General features: G+C 42.5%; 1 protein-coding gene and 1 long non-coding RNA gene across 6 annotated transcripts in view; both read right to left on the reverse strand.

Annotated features, from left to right (window-relative positions):
- The window catches only part of LOC307203973, a 429983-nt gene that overhangs the window by 190965 nt on the left and 222491 nt on the right, over nucleotides 1-16527 (reverse strand). The window lies entirely within an intron of this gene.
- ADAM28 (ADAM metallopeptidase domain 28) overlaps nucleotides 1-16527 on the reverse strand; it is a 73879-nt gene that overhangs the window by 55006 nt on the left and 2346 nt on the right. Inside the window, exon 2 of the mRNA XM_079954978.1 lies at nucleotides 1495-1601. Within this exon, the coding sequence (XP_079811104.1) occupies nucleotides 1495-1601 (107 nt within the window). The remainder of the gene's footprint in view (nucleotides 1-1494; nucleotides 1602-16527) is intronic.

Genomic DNA, 16527 nt, shown 5'->3' on the forward strand with positions numbered 1-16527 from the left:
TTTACCAGATTTGCAAAAAAGCAGTTTAAAATTGTGTGTCATGTTTGAGCCCAATGGCTACAGAGCTAGCAGCCTGAAGAATGCCTAGCAAAGGCATTCTTCAGGCTGCTAGCTCTGTGGCCACAAACAGGGGTGGTGAAATGGGAAGGTGCCCCTGCCCCACCACTGGAGAGCCAACGAGCTGCTACCCACATGGGCATCCCGTTACCAGTGGGGTTTCCAGCAAGATCTGTCACGACTGCTTCACCCCACCTCCTGGCCCTGGCCAGCCAGCCAGAGGCATCAGGGCCTCTGATCTCCACACTATCTTCCCCCAACACAGGAAGCTGTGGTGTGCACTGGAGAGTAACATAAGCAGCATGTTTCCCACACCAGCACACATAGTCAAGTCTGGATGGGAATAACTATCTGTTGGAGAGGTATTGGAGAAAGCGTCTTCCTCCCTCCCTCCCTCCCTCCCTCCTGTACCTGCAAAGGCCAATTTTACTTCTATTCTCAATGCCCCTGTTTTGCACAAGAGCAGCCCTGCACAAAGCAGCTGTTCTAAAAATAAAAAAAATACTGTAAACATGCCTTCAGCAGCAACCAGTGGAAATGGACACTGCATCATTTCCTTTGCGCTGATGGAAACAAAATGACCAGATTGTGGTGAGGTGCTGAGAAAAAGGATGTAGGGGTGGAGATAGACGGCACTAAACATGTAGAAAACCACAAAACCACCCCATGGTGCACTTCAGTGCATCCACACTTGAGCAACATGTGATTTTATGTTGGACTTTGTCCCTTACCACATAATCCATAGATTGGTTAAATAAAAATTAAATGGGGGGAGGGAAGGCGGAATGCAGTCTGCCGCTTGGACAAGGATGCTACTACGTTGCCTTGCCTCGGTTGCTTCGTTTCCCAGAAAGCAGAAGAAGCAACAAGGGGATCATCTATCTTGGACCTGGACTTCACCAACAGGGAGGAACTGATTGACAAAGTGGAAGTACTGGGAATCTTGGGAGGAAGTGATCTTGTCCTTTTGAGTTTCATGACACAGAGGCAAGGGAAAGCTGAGAGATGCCCTCTGGACATTAAGAAGACTGATTTCAAAAAGCTTTAGGAGCTACTGGGTGAGATCCCATGGTCACAAAAACTCAAAGAGAAGGGAGTTCAAGATGGATGGGAGTTTCTTAAAGGTTAAATATGGAAGCTACAAATGCAGACAATTCCAATAAGAATGAAAAGTGGGAGGCATCTAAAGAAACTGATATGACTGCATAAGGAGCTTCATTGGAAATTTTCAAGCAGAGGTTGGAAGGTACATGTCTTTGGGGCTTTAGTTGAGAATTCTGCATTGCAGGGGGTTGGACTAGATGACCCTTGGATACAATCCAACTCTACAATTCTATGATTCTATGTGAAAGGCACAAAAAACATGTACATGTCTGATGCACCAAATCCACCATGAATTGTTGTGTGTACACAACCAAACAGGCAGTTCTTTTTTACCTTGTGGTTCTGACTTCCTCCGACATCTCTTTTGTGCAATGCATGGATTTTTTGTGGATACACTACTTCGTAGTCCTTCACTCCAGGAAGTTGCTTCAGGGAGTTCCCTTCATTGAGGAGGAAAGAGAGAAATGTTTGCTTTATTCTGAAATTCCCTTTCCCACACATGATTTAATTGCCATTCATGTTGTGAACTGCCCTGTGATCTTCAGATGAAGGGCTGTATATCAATCAAAAATAATAAAATAATAATAATAAGTTAAGGGAACAGTCCAGCATAGACCCTGTTTCCTACTGAAATGAAGCCCAGCTACATAAAACGACCTTCTCTCCAAACAAATTTCTTTTGCATGGTTTGTCTGTTTCTTGAAATGGCTGATTTAACAGCCTTTGACAGGTGGTGGCTAATAATAACAAATGCACACACCCTTGCTCCCTTGCTGAAGGAAACGGTTTGGCCATTTGAAGGAAGCCAGCAAAAAACCCACAACCCAGCAACATAACAAATGAACATAAGAAGAGCCCTGCAGGATCAGGCCCAATCGAGTCCAGCATTCTGTGCTCACAGTGGCCTACCAGCTAAACACAACAACACTATATCCAGTTGTGATTCTTAGCAACTTGTATACAGGGGCACACTGCCTCCAACTGTGACAAACCTACAGCTAAAATTCTATATATGCTTACCTGAGAGTAAGCTGCTTTGAACACAATGGGACTTACTTTCAAGGAAATATGCATAGGATCCTCCCATAAGTTTTGCAACCTGCTAGCAAGATGTAGTCTGGAGGAGACTACTTACTGTTTGGGCCTTTCTGTTCATTTCAGCTAATCCTGCACCCAAAGTACATGCAGAAAATGTGTGAGCACACAAACACCCTTCTTTTCTGTCAAGGGGCACAGTCCATTTGGGGCTGCATGATGGTGGTGAGCAGCTGAGTGAGAGCCAGTGAAAGGCAAACTGAGAGACTAAAGTGTTCTTGACTTCACTTCCCACAATGATTCTCTGTTTCAATTTCAGTTTCATTTATTTGGACTACAAGGGTCTTAAGCATCAAATGCAGTATAGCGTTATCAAAATAATCACAGCAGAGTAAACACCTACACAAATGGTGCCTTTAAAAATAAGAGTATAGCAAACATCCATGCACACTCAGAAACAATTAAAACTACATCACAGGTGTGCATTGCGCATGCACAACGGGCCCCCACAATGTTGGGCACAACTCGGTGCCTCTGATCAACATCAAGTAATTTATAGACCACTTTGTAACATAAAGCCATACAAGCGATGTGAAAGATAAAAACAGAATAACACACAAGTCTTGAAAACAATACAATCAGCAGAGCATGAGACTCTTGATCCCAGGATCATGGGTTCAAGCTCCACATTGGGGGAAGGATTCCTGCATTACAGGGGGTTGGACTAGATGACCCTCATGGTCCCTTACAACTCAACAATTCTAAGATTCTATGATTTCAGCAAACTCTAAAAACATTCAAACCATCTTTACAAACTCTGAAAGCAATAAAACAATTTCTTCACACCTCAGGGAAAGCCTTCTTAAATGTGTGTGTGTGTGTGTGTGTGTGTGTGTGTTTATTCAGTAGGGGCCGAAAAATCACGATGCTAGCTATCTAATTTCAACTGGCAATTGATTCCAGAGAGCTGGAGCTGCAGCAATAAGAGCCCAGTTTTTAATACAAGTTAAGAGCACCTCTGGGACATATGATACTCTCAGCAGTACCCACCGGACAAGTGCAGCTGCTGGGCAGGGACAGATGGGGTGAAGCGGAGCACTGTGTGCATCATGCACCCCCTGTTGCACTCCCTTAAGTATCCCACTGCACTCAGTATGATGGAGCATGCTCCACGTTGCTAGCGGTTGTGTAACATTCCATTGCAACCTCTTTGCTTCAGGCAGCAAAATCTCTTAGGGCTGTCCCTGTACACACAATTGTTTTTCTCCCCCACACCCCACTGGGACAAGTGTTCAACATGGTTGGGGGAGGTAAGGAGGAGGGCTTAATGGAATACAAAGCCACTCCACAATTTTAGCTAAATTATGTTACTCTCTATCATGGTCCCCTTATAAAAACCGCAGCTATGTGAGCATCTCAAAGGGTCAGGGAAAACACCCCTTTTTGAACACTGCAAGCTAGTGTTAATTGGTGGAGTGGAAGTTCTCCAAATGAATGTATCTACCTTAGATGCACCAAAGAACTTGTGCTTTCCCAGGATTCACCAGTACTATTTTGCATCTTGTGTTCCATATACAGATGCCAAGTAGATGGGAAGTTGAATCTTATTTCATCACAGCAACCAACAGAAACTAGCAGAAGAAGCAGAGATCAGGCTGCTTGACACAAAAGAGGGGAATGCCCAATCTCAAGGCATGACTGGTGGGAAATGCTGCTCTTTCCCATCCTCCAGCATCTGCTTCCTGAGGTAAGTGCTTCACTCTGCCTAATGATAAGGTCAAGCCCAGTGGAATTTTTGATCCTTCCATGAATAAACAAGCTTGGGAGTCCAATACATTCCATGTAATATTTTCAGCTGAATTGCCCTAAGACAAGTATCCAACATACAATATTGCAAACGCTACACATTTTCAAAGAGAAAACTTGAACTATGCTTGCAACACTCCCATTTTCACATCATTGATCATTGCCCAAGCCCACCCTGGTAGCCACTCAAAGCTCTGTTGGTGCATCTGCCATGTTCATTTCCTCTTCAGCAGCTTGTCTTCCACTGTTTTCACAGTTTGTTCTTAGGTGAAAGATATGCTAAGAAAATGCCCTTCAACATGTTCAGATGCAAAGAAGAACCTGTGGATCAGGCCAAAGGCCTATCTAGTCCAGCATCCTCTTTTCACGCTGGCCAACCAGGTGCCTATGGGAAGCCTGCAAGCAGGTCCTGAGTGCTATAGCATCCTCCCCATTTGTGTTTTCTGGCAACTGGTATTCAGAGGCAGACTACCTCCAGCAGCCAACATAACAAATTACCACTCATAGTTTTACCCTCCATGAATTTGTCTAATTCTTTTTTAAAGTCATCCAAATTAGTGGCTGTCACCACATCTTGCAGGACTGAATTTCATTGCTTAACTATATGCGATGCAGAGAGGTACTTTCTTTTCTCTGTCCTAAATTTTCTAACTTTTTTCATTTAGTAAATTTATATACAGTGGTACCTCAGGTTACATATGCTTCAGGTTACAAACTCCACTAACCCAGAAATATTACCTCAAGTTAAGAACTTTGCTTCAGGATGAGTAGAGAAATCGTGCTCTGGCAGCACGGCAGCAGCAGGAGGCCCTATTAGCTAAAGTGGTGCTTCAGGTTAAGAACAGTTTCAGGTTAAGAACAGACCTCCAGAACGAATTAAGTACTTAACCCGAGGTACCAATGTACCACCCTTCATCCAAGGACCACAGCTCGTGGTGTAAGACATGCTGTATCTCTGCACTCAGCTGAGATATTAACTGCCAAAGACTGGAGGAAGGGGCTGAGCTCTGAAGAATGACAATGTGTGTTAATAAATCTGCAAGGAACTTTTTGAATCAGCTTATTAAGTCTTTTACGTATTACAGATGGGAATTTATACTATGCAGTTTTTCATCATTGTAATTCCTTTTCATACATTTATAATCCACCTTTCTTCTGTCACAGAACCCAAGGCAGCATTCATGGGATTCCCAGGGTGTCACCCAACCTGAGACTGACCTGCCTACTTTTCAGCAAGGTTGTGGCCTTCTGCTCCTTCAGGCCATGTTCTCGGACCAGCATCTCCTCTTCTCCCTCCCCCTTGTTTTATTTACTATTCAGCCAGTGGAAGAGTTTTGTGGAAGCTAGCTCCCTACTTCATGTCTTTCAGCTGATCTTGACAGTATTACGCTACTGTTGTTGCTGTTTGAAAAGGACAATCTACAGCAACGGGAAGCCAGTGCAAGGCAACTTTGATGTGATAACCTTTTTACGCATACACATATCACAACAATCTCAACCTAGGAAGGAAGGACATCATTTCACAAGTGTCACTCCAGGATGAAAGGGCAACATTTCACAAGTGCAAAATAAAACATTGTGTTCCAGTAAACAAAGTGCTTCTGGTTAGAACACAAAGCCCCTTTAATGTTTTATTTTTTGTCAATTTGGAAATCTAGACTATAGAATATTCCTAGCACTGAGACACAGAAGAGTCTAAATGTCTCAAAAAGCAAAGAAGTCTAAATCCCATTATTACTGAAGATGATGATGATGATCCATATTCAACAAGTATCATCTTTGAAAAGAATTTGAACATTTCAGTGGGTGGGGAAAGTAGCAACAAAAGTTTTGATCAGGGCTTTTTTTTTTAGATCATGTGACATCTCCTCCCCTATTTTACTAGATTCATCAGCTTGTAATCTATTTTCAAATCCAACAGAAAGTGCTACTTTAGAGTTGGAGAACTGCTTCCAGGTGGAAACAGTTGCCTACCTGTCAATCACCAGATGGTTTGCTCTTAGGACTAATTAGCCTATGATTGTTGACAGCAAGCTCTCCTAATTGCATTGAAAAGTTCCTGATGGGCACTCCCTGATCACAGAGGGGATTACCTTCAGCAAGCCAAACTTGCATAGGAACAACCAGAAGTTCACTTCAAGCTCTTGATTGTTTTCCTGCAGCCATGCCCTTACCTGCCCGACCCCACATATGGTGTCAGTTGTGTGGGGCAGGTGGGGATGGTTTGGTGAAAATGACATTGCAAGCCAAATTAGGTCCTGTAACAGGTCTAATTTGGCCCATGGGCCCGAGTTCCAATATTACATTGAAAGCCTGAACAGCTTGAGATCACTATACATGAAGGACCACTACACATTACTTTGCATGCTCAATCAGTCAATACATTGGACAAAACCTTCTCCATTGTGGCATCCATGTAATGGAATTCTTGTCCCCTTAACTCACAGCAGTTGCATGGACATTCACCTTTCATTCTTCCCCTTGCAGCATTAAAAATACTTCTGAACATTCTGTGACATTCACAGCATGAATGAATACCAGCCTCCTCCATCCTGGCATCCTCCAGATGCTCCCGGACTACGACTCCCATCATCCCTGACCATTGGTGATTCTGGTTGTGACTGATGGGAGTTGGTGTCCAAAAACATCTCGAAAATACCTGGTTTAGGAGGGCTAGTATACACACTCATATGCAAACATTTCAAAATTAGCACACTGCTTGGGAAGGAGGGTCCACACAGGGACTAGTCACATGCCACTCCACTTTTAATTACTATTTGTTGCACATTTGTTGCTGCATTTGCCTATCCCTGTGTGTATGCTTGTGTGCTAGGATAGTGAGAGAAAATTTTTCATTTATGTACTTTGGTTGGTGTTCATTTATATTCAGAAAATATATATATAAACCTCTTAATTAGAAACAAAAACCTTCAAGTGGTGTACATAAAACAGTTATAAATAATATGCAGATAAAATCAGAAAATATTAAACCCTAGTATACCTAACTAAAGTACATATCTGAAAAACCTTGCTGGAAAAAAGTTTTGAATAGGTGTCTATAATAGTATAAAGAGGATACATGCATAATGTAAATAGGCAGAGTTCCAAGGTGTGCTGGTGCCACACTAAAGGATGAAACCCCAGCAAAGATTATATGGCACTTGTAAAAATGCAAGTTCTACCTTTCCAGCCATAAAGACCTTGGAGGTGGTGTGATGGATCCCTATATATAACCACCATGGGTTATCTTTTGGGTTTTGTGTGAGGGTAAACTTAGATCCTTGGAGACTCAGGCAGAAGTTGTCCAAATAAGAAAAGATTTATAAAAGTTGATAAAACAAAGGTAGTGTCAGTTGATAAAGGTCTTTCAGAGAACAGTTAACTTATTAATAATTATGCTAAATCTTGTGGTTATTACAGGCTTCTAAACAAAGTAGTAAACAGCTTCTTTTAGACTTCAGTTGTTTATTTTAAGTTATTACTCTTCAGTTAAATATATTATAGGTTTCTAGAATACATGGTAAATGCGCAACTTATTTCCAGTGATTTCACTTCAGTTCTTTAAACTTAATTGCTCTCTCTTAATCCACCTCCACATCTGAATCTCAGAAACGGCTCTTTTATTTTCCCTCCCAAAGTGCTGGCTCCACCCCCTCTTGGTAGCCAATCAGAGAGATGCTTCAGCCCTCTGGTGGAATTCTGAGACACTGCATCACCAGACTCAGCTGTCCATCACAGCTGATTGGCTCCACCCCCTCTTGGTAGCCAATCAGAGAGAGGCTCCAGCCCTCTGGTAGAATTCTGAGGCACTGCATCACCAGACTCAGCTGTCCGTCACAGCTGATTGGCTCCACCCCCTCTTGGTAGCCAATCAGAGAGAGGCTCCAGCCCTCTGGTGGAATTCTGAAGCACTGCATCACCAGACCCAGCTGTCCATCACAGGTGGTCTAAGTTAAGAGATATATCTATTTCAGAATATAGATATATTAGAAAATAAGCTACAGATCAGAACAGAGAGGCAAAACTTGATACAACTGAAAACATTCATATTACTAAGGAGGAAAAAACAAACAGCTGAGGTAACAGAAATGCCTTCACACTGCAGCTAAAGGCCACAAAAGAGGAAGCCCTCTGGCTTCCTGACGTCAGGAGATCTACAGTCTCAGTGCGTCTCTGAGGACTTGCCTTCCAATGCCTCATTCAGCTGACCATCTGAATGCAAAGAAATGCAGAACAAAGACTTCAGTAATGAATGCAGTGGGTAGGCAGGGCCATGTGGGAGAAGATGGCTCTTTAAATAGTCAGGGTCCAAAACATGAGGGCTTTCTTAATCATGGGGAGCACTCTAAATTCTTCCCAGAAACATACTGGAGTGATATGCCTCCCCCCAATAATCCACAGTCAAATGCCTTGTTCATTGCATCTTGCATCAGCTGAAGAGTCTAAACCCATTTCAAAGGCAGCCCCACAAAGTGGGCACTGCAGTAATCTAACCTGGGTGTGACCAAGATATGCATAACTGTGGACAGATCTGCTTTGTCCAAGAGAGAGCACAGCTGGTGTGCTAGTCAAAGCCACAGAAAGGCACTCCTGGACACTGCTGCTACCTGAGCAAAGTCAAATCAAGAGGCAAGCTCAAATTGTGAATGTGGTATTTCAATGGGAGAGCAATCCCATCCATAAGAACGTAAGAAGAGCCTTATGGATCTGGCCTATGGCCCATCTTGTCTAGCATCCTGTTCTCACAGTGGTCAACCAGATGCCCACAAGAAAGACCCAAGTGTAACAGCATTCTCCACACCTGTAATTCCCAGAAACTGGTACTCTGAGGCATACTGATTTTGACAGTGGATGTAGAACATAGTCATTGTGTCAAGTAGTCACTGATAGACTTATCCTGCATGAATTTGGCTACTCCTCTTTTAAATTCATTCAAATCTGTGGCCATCACTGCTTCTTGTGGGAGCAAATGCCATAGTTTACCTATGAAGAAGGGTGGTTTTCTTATTGTCTGTCCTGAATCTTTCAACATTCAGCTTCATTGGATGGCCCTGAATTCTTGTATTCTGAGTGACGAGGGGCAGGGACTATTCCCTGTCCACTTCTCCACTTTATGCATCATGTATCTGGTTACTTGCCTTTTCTCTTAACTAAGAAGCTCCACTTTTCCTCATCGTGGAGTTGCTCCATTTTCTTGATTTTTGCTGCTGCTTTCTTAACCTTTTCCAACTCTACAAAATCTTTTTTGAGGCATAGTGTCCAAAACAATATACAGTATTTCTAGTGTGGTCACACCATAGATTTGTATAACAGCACTGTGATATTTTCAGTTTTAGTTTCTATTCCTTCCCTAAAGGTCCCTAACATAGCCTTCACCTTTTTCACAGCTGTCCCCACATAAAGAACAATTTATATTCCCTAATCCTGGACCAGCTTTCCCACTGACCAGCAGCAATTCCATCTTATCTGAGTGAAGCCTCGGTGACTAGGCCAGGAAAAGGAAAATCCCTCTGCCTCCAGCTTGGGTTGAAAGTGGGCTCAGCAGAAAGAGGTTGAGTGAGGACTAACTTATGGATGAGTAAGCATTGGTTTATAAAGATGCAAAGCTAAGGAGGAGGTGACTTAGAGAGGAAATTGTGATGAATCACTCTCATGTTATAGAGCATGTTCTTTGCAAACTTTTCCATTCGGTTCAACCTGTCAACAACCTTGTTCAGAGGCCAAGAGCCTGTTGTGTCTAGAATACACCCTGCCCTGCCACCCACCCACAATCACCAGTGAGGACATGCATAATCCAAGGATTGTAAATCCAAATCCAAAGTTTGCCTGAGACACCAACAAGGTATCTAGGGAGAGATGGGGCACCTGTGGTCCTTCCAGCTCCCACCAACCCCAGCCAGCATGTTTAGGGATGTTGAGAGCTGTACTCCTCCTATATCTGGAGGGCCACAGGTTCCCCATCCCTGATTTAGGAAGTCTGCAGGGCAGCAGTCTGCCTTGCAGCGGAGTGAGGGCAAGTTCAAATCAAATTTATCTGAAAGCAAACAACTATCTCTTGTGGTGAATCTTGTCTCCGCCACCCCAAAACCTGTATGCTGATTGCCAAATACTTTTTTATCTAGAAGTGGACTCCAGAAATGGTTCAGCACAAATCAGTGATGGAGATTATCCAGATGATTATAAGTTCACAGTCCTTAGTATGAATGGACCAAATTTTCAATTTTAGTTCTCCTCAGTTTCTGCTATCCCAATCATAAATTCAGTTTGCAACATTCCAACAACATTTCTGCATCGGTTTGCCATTTATTTTATATCTTTAAGAAAGTGACCAAGGTAGCATTTTTGTGTCCATTTATCCTAATATACACATTTTTGCAAACAATTTTCTCTAATAGAGTGCATTTGATTATGTCATTTCAATTAATACGTGCATTTTTGTGCACACTTTCCCCTAACATACACATCTTTCCATTGGAGAACTGCGTTGCAAAACTCAGAGAAGTGCAAATTTTGAAGGACTGTTTGCATTTCTGTTTACATATTTTTAAGAACTGCAAATTAGATATACAGTATTTGCATTAAAATGTGAACCAAATTGAATTTCTCTTCTATCCCTAAGCTGAAATAGACACAAAATTGCAAAGCTGCTACTAGATTGTATGTGAACTATGGCAAAAAATATCTATTTCGACATGAAGGAACAGTCATAGCTCAGTGGCACAGCATCTGCTCTGCATGCAGAAAGTCTCAGGTTCAATCCCTGGTATCTCCAGGTAGGTCAGAAGTCCTGGAATGCATTGCCAGTTGGTGCAGGCTAGATGGAAAAGAATGCTACTCAGTATAAGGTGTAGTATCCTATGTTCCCATGCCATGCAGATGAAAAGCCATAGCCTACAATTTAGGCCCTAAACAAATTCAAATTAGTCAAATTTGAGGTGGGCAAAACTGCTGAGAAATGGGTGTTGTCAATTCAGGGCAGACTTATCCTGAATATCCCCAGATATTCATTCCTGTGAAAAATAACAACTTGGGAAACTTTTATACAATCGGCACCAAAAATGAAGATACCATATGGAATTCCGTCCCCTGCCAAATTAATCCTTCCTGGCTTTTAGAAGAATGGTAAATGCTGTTCACTTTCAGAAAACTTTAGGGCTATAAATGGTTGTTAGATCAACAATTTATTTGTTAGACAAATGCGTTGGATCTCAGTTTTGGGATTGTATATTTATCATTTTGTTGTTGGATCTTTATTCTACTTTATGTGGTTTCGTGATTGCTATGAAGGCTCATGTGGTTTAAACGATAAGGTTAAGCATGCATGTGCTTGAGACATATTCCTCCTCCTCCTCCTCCTCCTCTCCTCCTTCTCCTCTTCCTCCCATACCCTCCAACACTTTGAAGCCAAAATCCAGGACGCCATCTTCCCACACGTCATCTTCCCATCTTTTGGTTGCACTGTGGTTTGCCCCCACTCAAAAGCACTTTTTTGGATATGACACCCCTAAACACACATTTTGGGGCATCGTGCATTGCGGCCCCCAAAAGCGCATTTTGGGAGGGGAAATCACAGCATGAAATCGCACAAGATTATGGCAACCAAAATGGCCGCTGTTGTCTCATGATAAAAAAAACCAGGATGTCTCAATTGTACCGGGACACTTGTGGGGTATGTCATCGTTAGCAAAAAGGCTCCACCAAATGTTGGGAATCTGTTGGATTAGTTGTGTTTGTTGTTGCTCACCTCTGCAGCCCCACAGGCCTCTGAGAAGGGTGGAGCCTGGTGCAATGGCCACTGATGAAGACAATAATATTCTCCTGTTTGGACACTATGAGTTAGGGGCATTCTAGTTAAATTGCTCCATATGTCCCACACATTATTGCTTTCCTCCACATTCACACCCACATCTCTGCAGGCAGAGCTGAACAAACATATGGGTCACATGTATGCCACCTTCAGTTCAATGGTAGATGAAAAGCGGGATATAAATGTAAGAAAATATGTACTATTCACAGATGTGGATTATCCTCACACATATTCTCTTGCATGCCTAGTTTCCAACTGCTTGCCAAATACTACGGTAACTATATTTATCTTTGCAAAGTTTGCATGATACTATCGCGTTCAGAACTTCCAGATTCTCTGGTTTAATATTTTTTTAAAAGAATCAGGGGTTTTTGGTCCCAATTTGTTGAGGCCAAGACTGTTTAATTCAGAATTGTTTTTTCTTCAGGACTATTCATATCTGCATAGATAATGTGTGAGCATGCCTGCCAGGTATAAAGTTCATCCATTAAATTACTACTTTCAGAGACTTGCCTGTATGTTTAGCACAGCCCAGACATAAGATTGGCCTTAGGCTATGAAATGCTAATAGTAGTAGTGACTAATTAGCTTTTCACTGGAAAGGGCTATGCATAGAACTTAAACTCCTACTGAATAACAGGAAATGAATTAGGGAGTAAATGAGGCCTCATCACTACTCAGTGTATCAGAATGTTGGATAACTTTGCCCCAATACACACCCCTTATTCAGAGTGTGTCTCCCACATGCTACAGAAATGGGTCAAAGTGTGTCAAGTGTGCAGCTCTGTGATGGCTCACTTTCAGAAGAGTGTAGCTGAAGGGCAGGGACTTGAAGCCCGCTGGATCAGTTGCATAACTAAGTTTCCCATGGGAAACTTGATCATGCAGTAGATCCCTTTCGAAATTAGTTTTGCCAACCTATTGCTCAGTGCTTCCCAGACCCATAGCATATGGGTGGCAAATCCCCCTTTGCAGTTCCCATGTGCTCCACAACCAGCTGGGTGCTTGGGAAACACAACACAAGCAGGACGACCCATTAGTCAATCATGTGACATCATAATGATGTCAGGTGAGTGGCAGGTGGGTTGTCCCACCCACCTACCTGTCAAAGTTGGTTCACAAAGGTATAGACAGATAAACAATCTGGTCTGTCAGGCCAAAAAGATGACAAGAAGAAGAAGCAGCAGCAGCAGCTGCTCCCTGGTGTAGACAAATGACAATAAGGTCAGGGGAAGGCCATGGAAATGGAAATAAGCCTGTGAGGAAAGGCTGAAGGTACTGGGTATGTTTAATCTTGAGAAGAAAAAAAGACTGAGGTGAGGGAGATGAGCACATTCTTTAAATGCAAGAAGGGCTGCTACTTGGAAGTAAGTCTCACTGTGTTCAATTGGGCTTACTCCTAAGTAAGTGTGCACAGGATTCTTTGGTAATATTCCAGGAGGGGGAATGAGGGGGGAATATAGTAGTACAGTGGTACCTTCGGTTAAGTACTTAATTCATTCCGGAGGTCCGTTCTTAACCTGAAACTGTTCTTAACCTGAAGCACCATTTTAGCTAATGGGGCCTCCTGCTGCCGACGTGCTGCCGGAGCATGATTTCTGTTCTCATCCTGAAGCAAAGTTCTTAACCCGAGGTACTATTTCTGGGCTAGCGGAGTCTGTAACCTGAAGCGTATGTAACCTAAGGTACCACTGTAGTAGTAGTAGTAGTAGTAGTAGTAGTAGTAAATGGCTCTGCTGGTTAGCCTGTTTTAAAAGTTGCTTATTAGCAGACCCAAAAGTCAGCAGTCTTCATTTAACTGATGAAATGATACTGCATTCAAACAGATGGATCTAGTGATCAAATGAACCACCTGCTGCTTAGAGGGTTTGCCACGTGCTCCATGTAAGTGAAGTGTGGACTAGGGACAGGCATTTGGGAATTGTGAATATCACACAGATACTTTGATGGTGGACTCCATCTGGATTTATTCCATCTCAGATGGCATGAGTAAGAGGGTGCGTTATGGATCTTGTTCTCTGTGGGCAGGCAGACCTATTTTGGGTATGCCAAACTTGAAGGCAAATTATTCAACAGCAACCTGGAGAACAGAACATGCCAACAACTAACATAGGACTTGATTAGCAGAATGCAGGGTGTGGGCGACTTCACTCAGAGCTATTTAAGGACCCTGGCAGAACAACAACCCCTCGTCCCTGAAACAAGCAGTGTGCTGCTGCTTTAGCTGCTGCAGCTTGTACCAAACTACACAGTGCAAGATTGGTAGAACTGCCACCGTTGCATGATTTCCCCGATCTACCCATTTGCAAGCAGTATTGCACAAAATATGGTGTGTGGTCATTGTGCTTTTCCTCCAGGCCTTCATCACACAACTGACCGTCAGTTGGGGGCATAAAGGTGCACAGTTGTGTTATAGTACACTGGGGTGGAGGACATTTTTCAGCCTGAGGGCCACATCCCCTTCTAAGCAACCTTTATAGGGCCACATACCAGGGGTAGGAGGAGCCAGAGGTAGGTGGAGCAATGAATGCAAATGTTATTTTTGTACTATAGACTAATTTCTAGATACACTCTCTGCCATCCAAAAAGCATTATCAGAGTTCAAGGATATCAGATTCTCCAAGTGTCCCTATTTTCCAGGGACAGTCCCAGATTTACAGAAGCCATCCCGGTTTCTGATTTGATACTGGAATGTCCCACTTTTCCTTAGGACGTCCCTATTTTCAATGGAGAAATGTTGGAGGGTATGGAGTTATCCAGCCTCCAAGCCATCTGAAGGCAGTTCTGTATAGAGAAGTTTTTAATGTTTAATGTTTTATTGTGTTTTATATATGTTGGAAAGTCAGATGGACAAGGTATTATAATATAATATAATATAATATAATATAATATAATATAATATAATATAATTGTGTTGTATTGCTTGTGGCTTGTACGAGTCCGCTGTTTTATTTGATTTGATTTGTTTTGTTTTGTTGTGTTTCATGATGGGCGTAAAGCCGAATAAACATTTTGATTTGAATATAATTGAATATAATTGAATATAATTGAATATAATTGAATAGGACACCAGAGAAATGTTGGAGGGTATGAGATATAATCCAGCATGGCCCAAACACTCAAAGATAGTGTGAAGCAGGTCCAGTGAGATGTTTGACCCGAGGAGAGGCTGGGGAGAGTTCTGAGATTTGGAGGGCTGGTCTCAGGCCAAAGGTTACAAGGAAGAATGGAGAAAGAGGAGGGAGAAGTGGCAGCTAGGGCCATAGTCAGTCTTTCTCACTAGGAGGGCTACCACACTGCCACACGGAACGTTGAAAACTTGAATGGGAAATCAGAGATTTCTTAATAGCAATGTGCCAGCGCCAGGGGTCAGCACTGGCAGGCATTTGCCAAGGCCCACAATACTGCAGAACACCCACTACCAATTCCTGGAGCTTCCTGACCCTCTGCTCCCTGCACTCTTTGTCATCACTGGCTGTTCACTTAGCCTCTTATGGCATGTAAACAGGGTCCCTAGAGCATGGGAATGGAGCAGGTACCTCAATGTGCCTTAGACAATCATACCAACTGAAGGGAGATATTTATGGGGCCATTTAAGCCTGAGAAGAAGGACTCTAAAGCACAAATGGAGAAGGGTCCAGAGCTGGGGTGTGCATACAAGCCTCTTTCCATAATGACCAAAGGAGTTCAGAACTCATGTTCAGCATCTAAGTCTGAACAATGTTTCTTAGCATGCTCAGTGAGGTTGAAAAGTCTGTATCTGGGCTGTACTAGTTCAGAATGTGGGTGGGGCCCATAGGACACCATCTTTGTGCTCCATATGGGGGCCATTTCCTTCAGCACAGTAAGAAGCCTGGTCATTTATGCATAGCATCAAGAGAGGAACCGCACCATCAGAAAAGGTCATCTATTTTGGACTTATCCAAAATAAATGAATTTTGAAAGAACTTAGAAATTCCCAATAGACCTACTGGTGGCCCTTTGGGCCATATCTAAAAAAAGGAAGAAAGAGAGCTTCAAGACTAGAACTAGAAAAAAGAGGAACATAACAATTCATTAACAGCTAGTGAAATTTTGGGATATTTTAAGTATGATCACACTTATTCATGTTGTTAAAATAAGGGAAATGGAAAGTGATATCTGTGTGGAGCATGTTTATTATGTAAATGAAGGATGAGAGTTACAAGGTACAGTCTTAACTAATATGGAAGATACTGGTTGATGGAGCATGAATAACTTTACTACATTATGTCAGGAGTGCTCTGATGGCGTTTCCTGCTTGGCAGGGGGTTGGACTCGATGGCCCTTGTGGTCTCTTCCAACTCTATGATTCTATGATTCTATTCTATGATTCTATGATTAATCTTATTTGCACTACTATCAACATCAGTGAATTTATAATTTATTCTCATTGTTGACAATATGCAATATGTTGTTTTTTAAAAAATCTCTGCTGTATTTCAATTTACCATTTGGTTTTGTTATTTTGATGTCAACTAAGAATAAGTCATAGGGTTGTATTCCACTAAGTCCTACACAGAGTACACCCATCGAAACTAGTGAACCCAAGTTACTCAGTGGGTAGCATTGAATATTACCCAGGAATACTGTCCTGCTGCTAACTGTAAATGGCCAACTGCACAGAATAATAGAATCCTAGAATCATCTAGGGTCACCTAGTCCAACGCCCTGCAGTGCAGGAATCTCAACTAAAGCAT

The sequence above is a fragment of the Podarcis cretensis genome, assembly GCF_951804945.1.
Source record: "Podarcis cretensis genome assembly, chromosome: 15".
In the NCBI taxonomy this organism is placed as follows: Eukaryota; Metazoa; Chordata; class Lepidosauria; order Squamata; family Lacertidae; genus Podarcis; species Podarcis cretensis.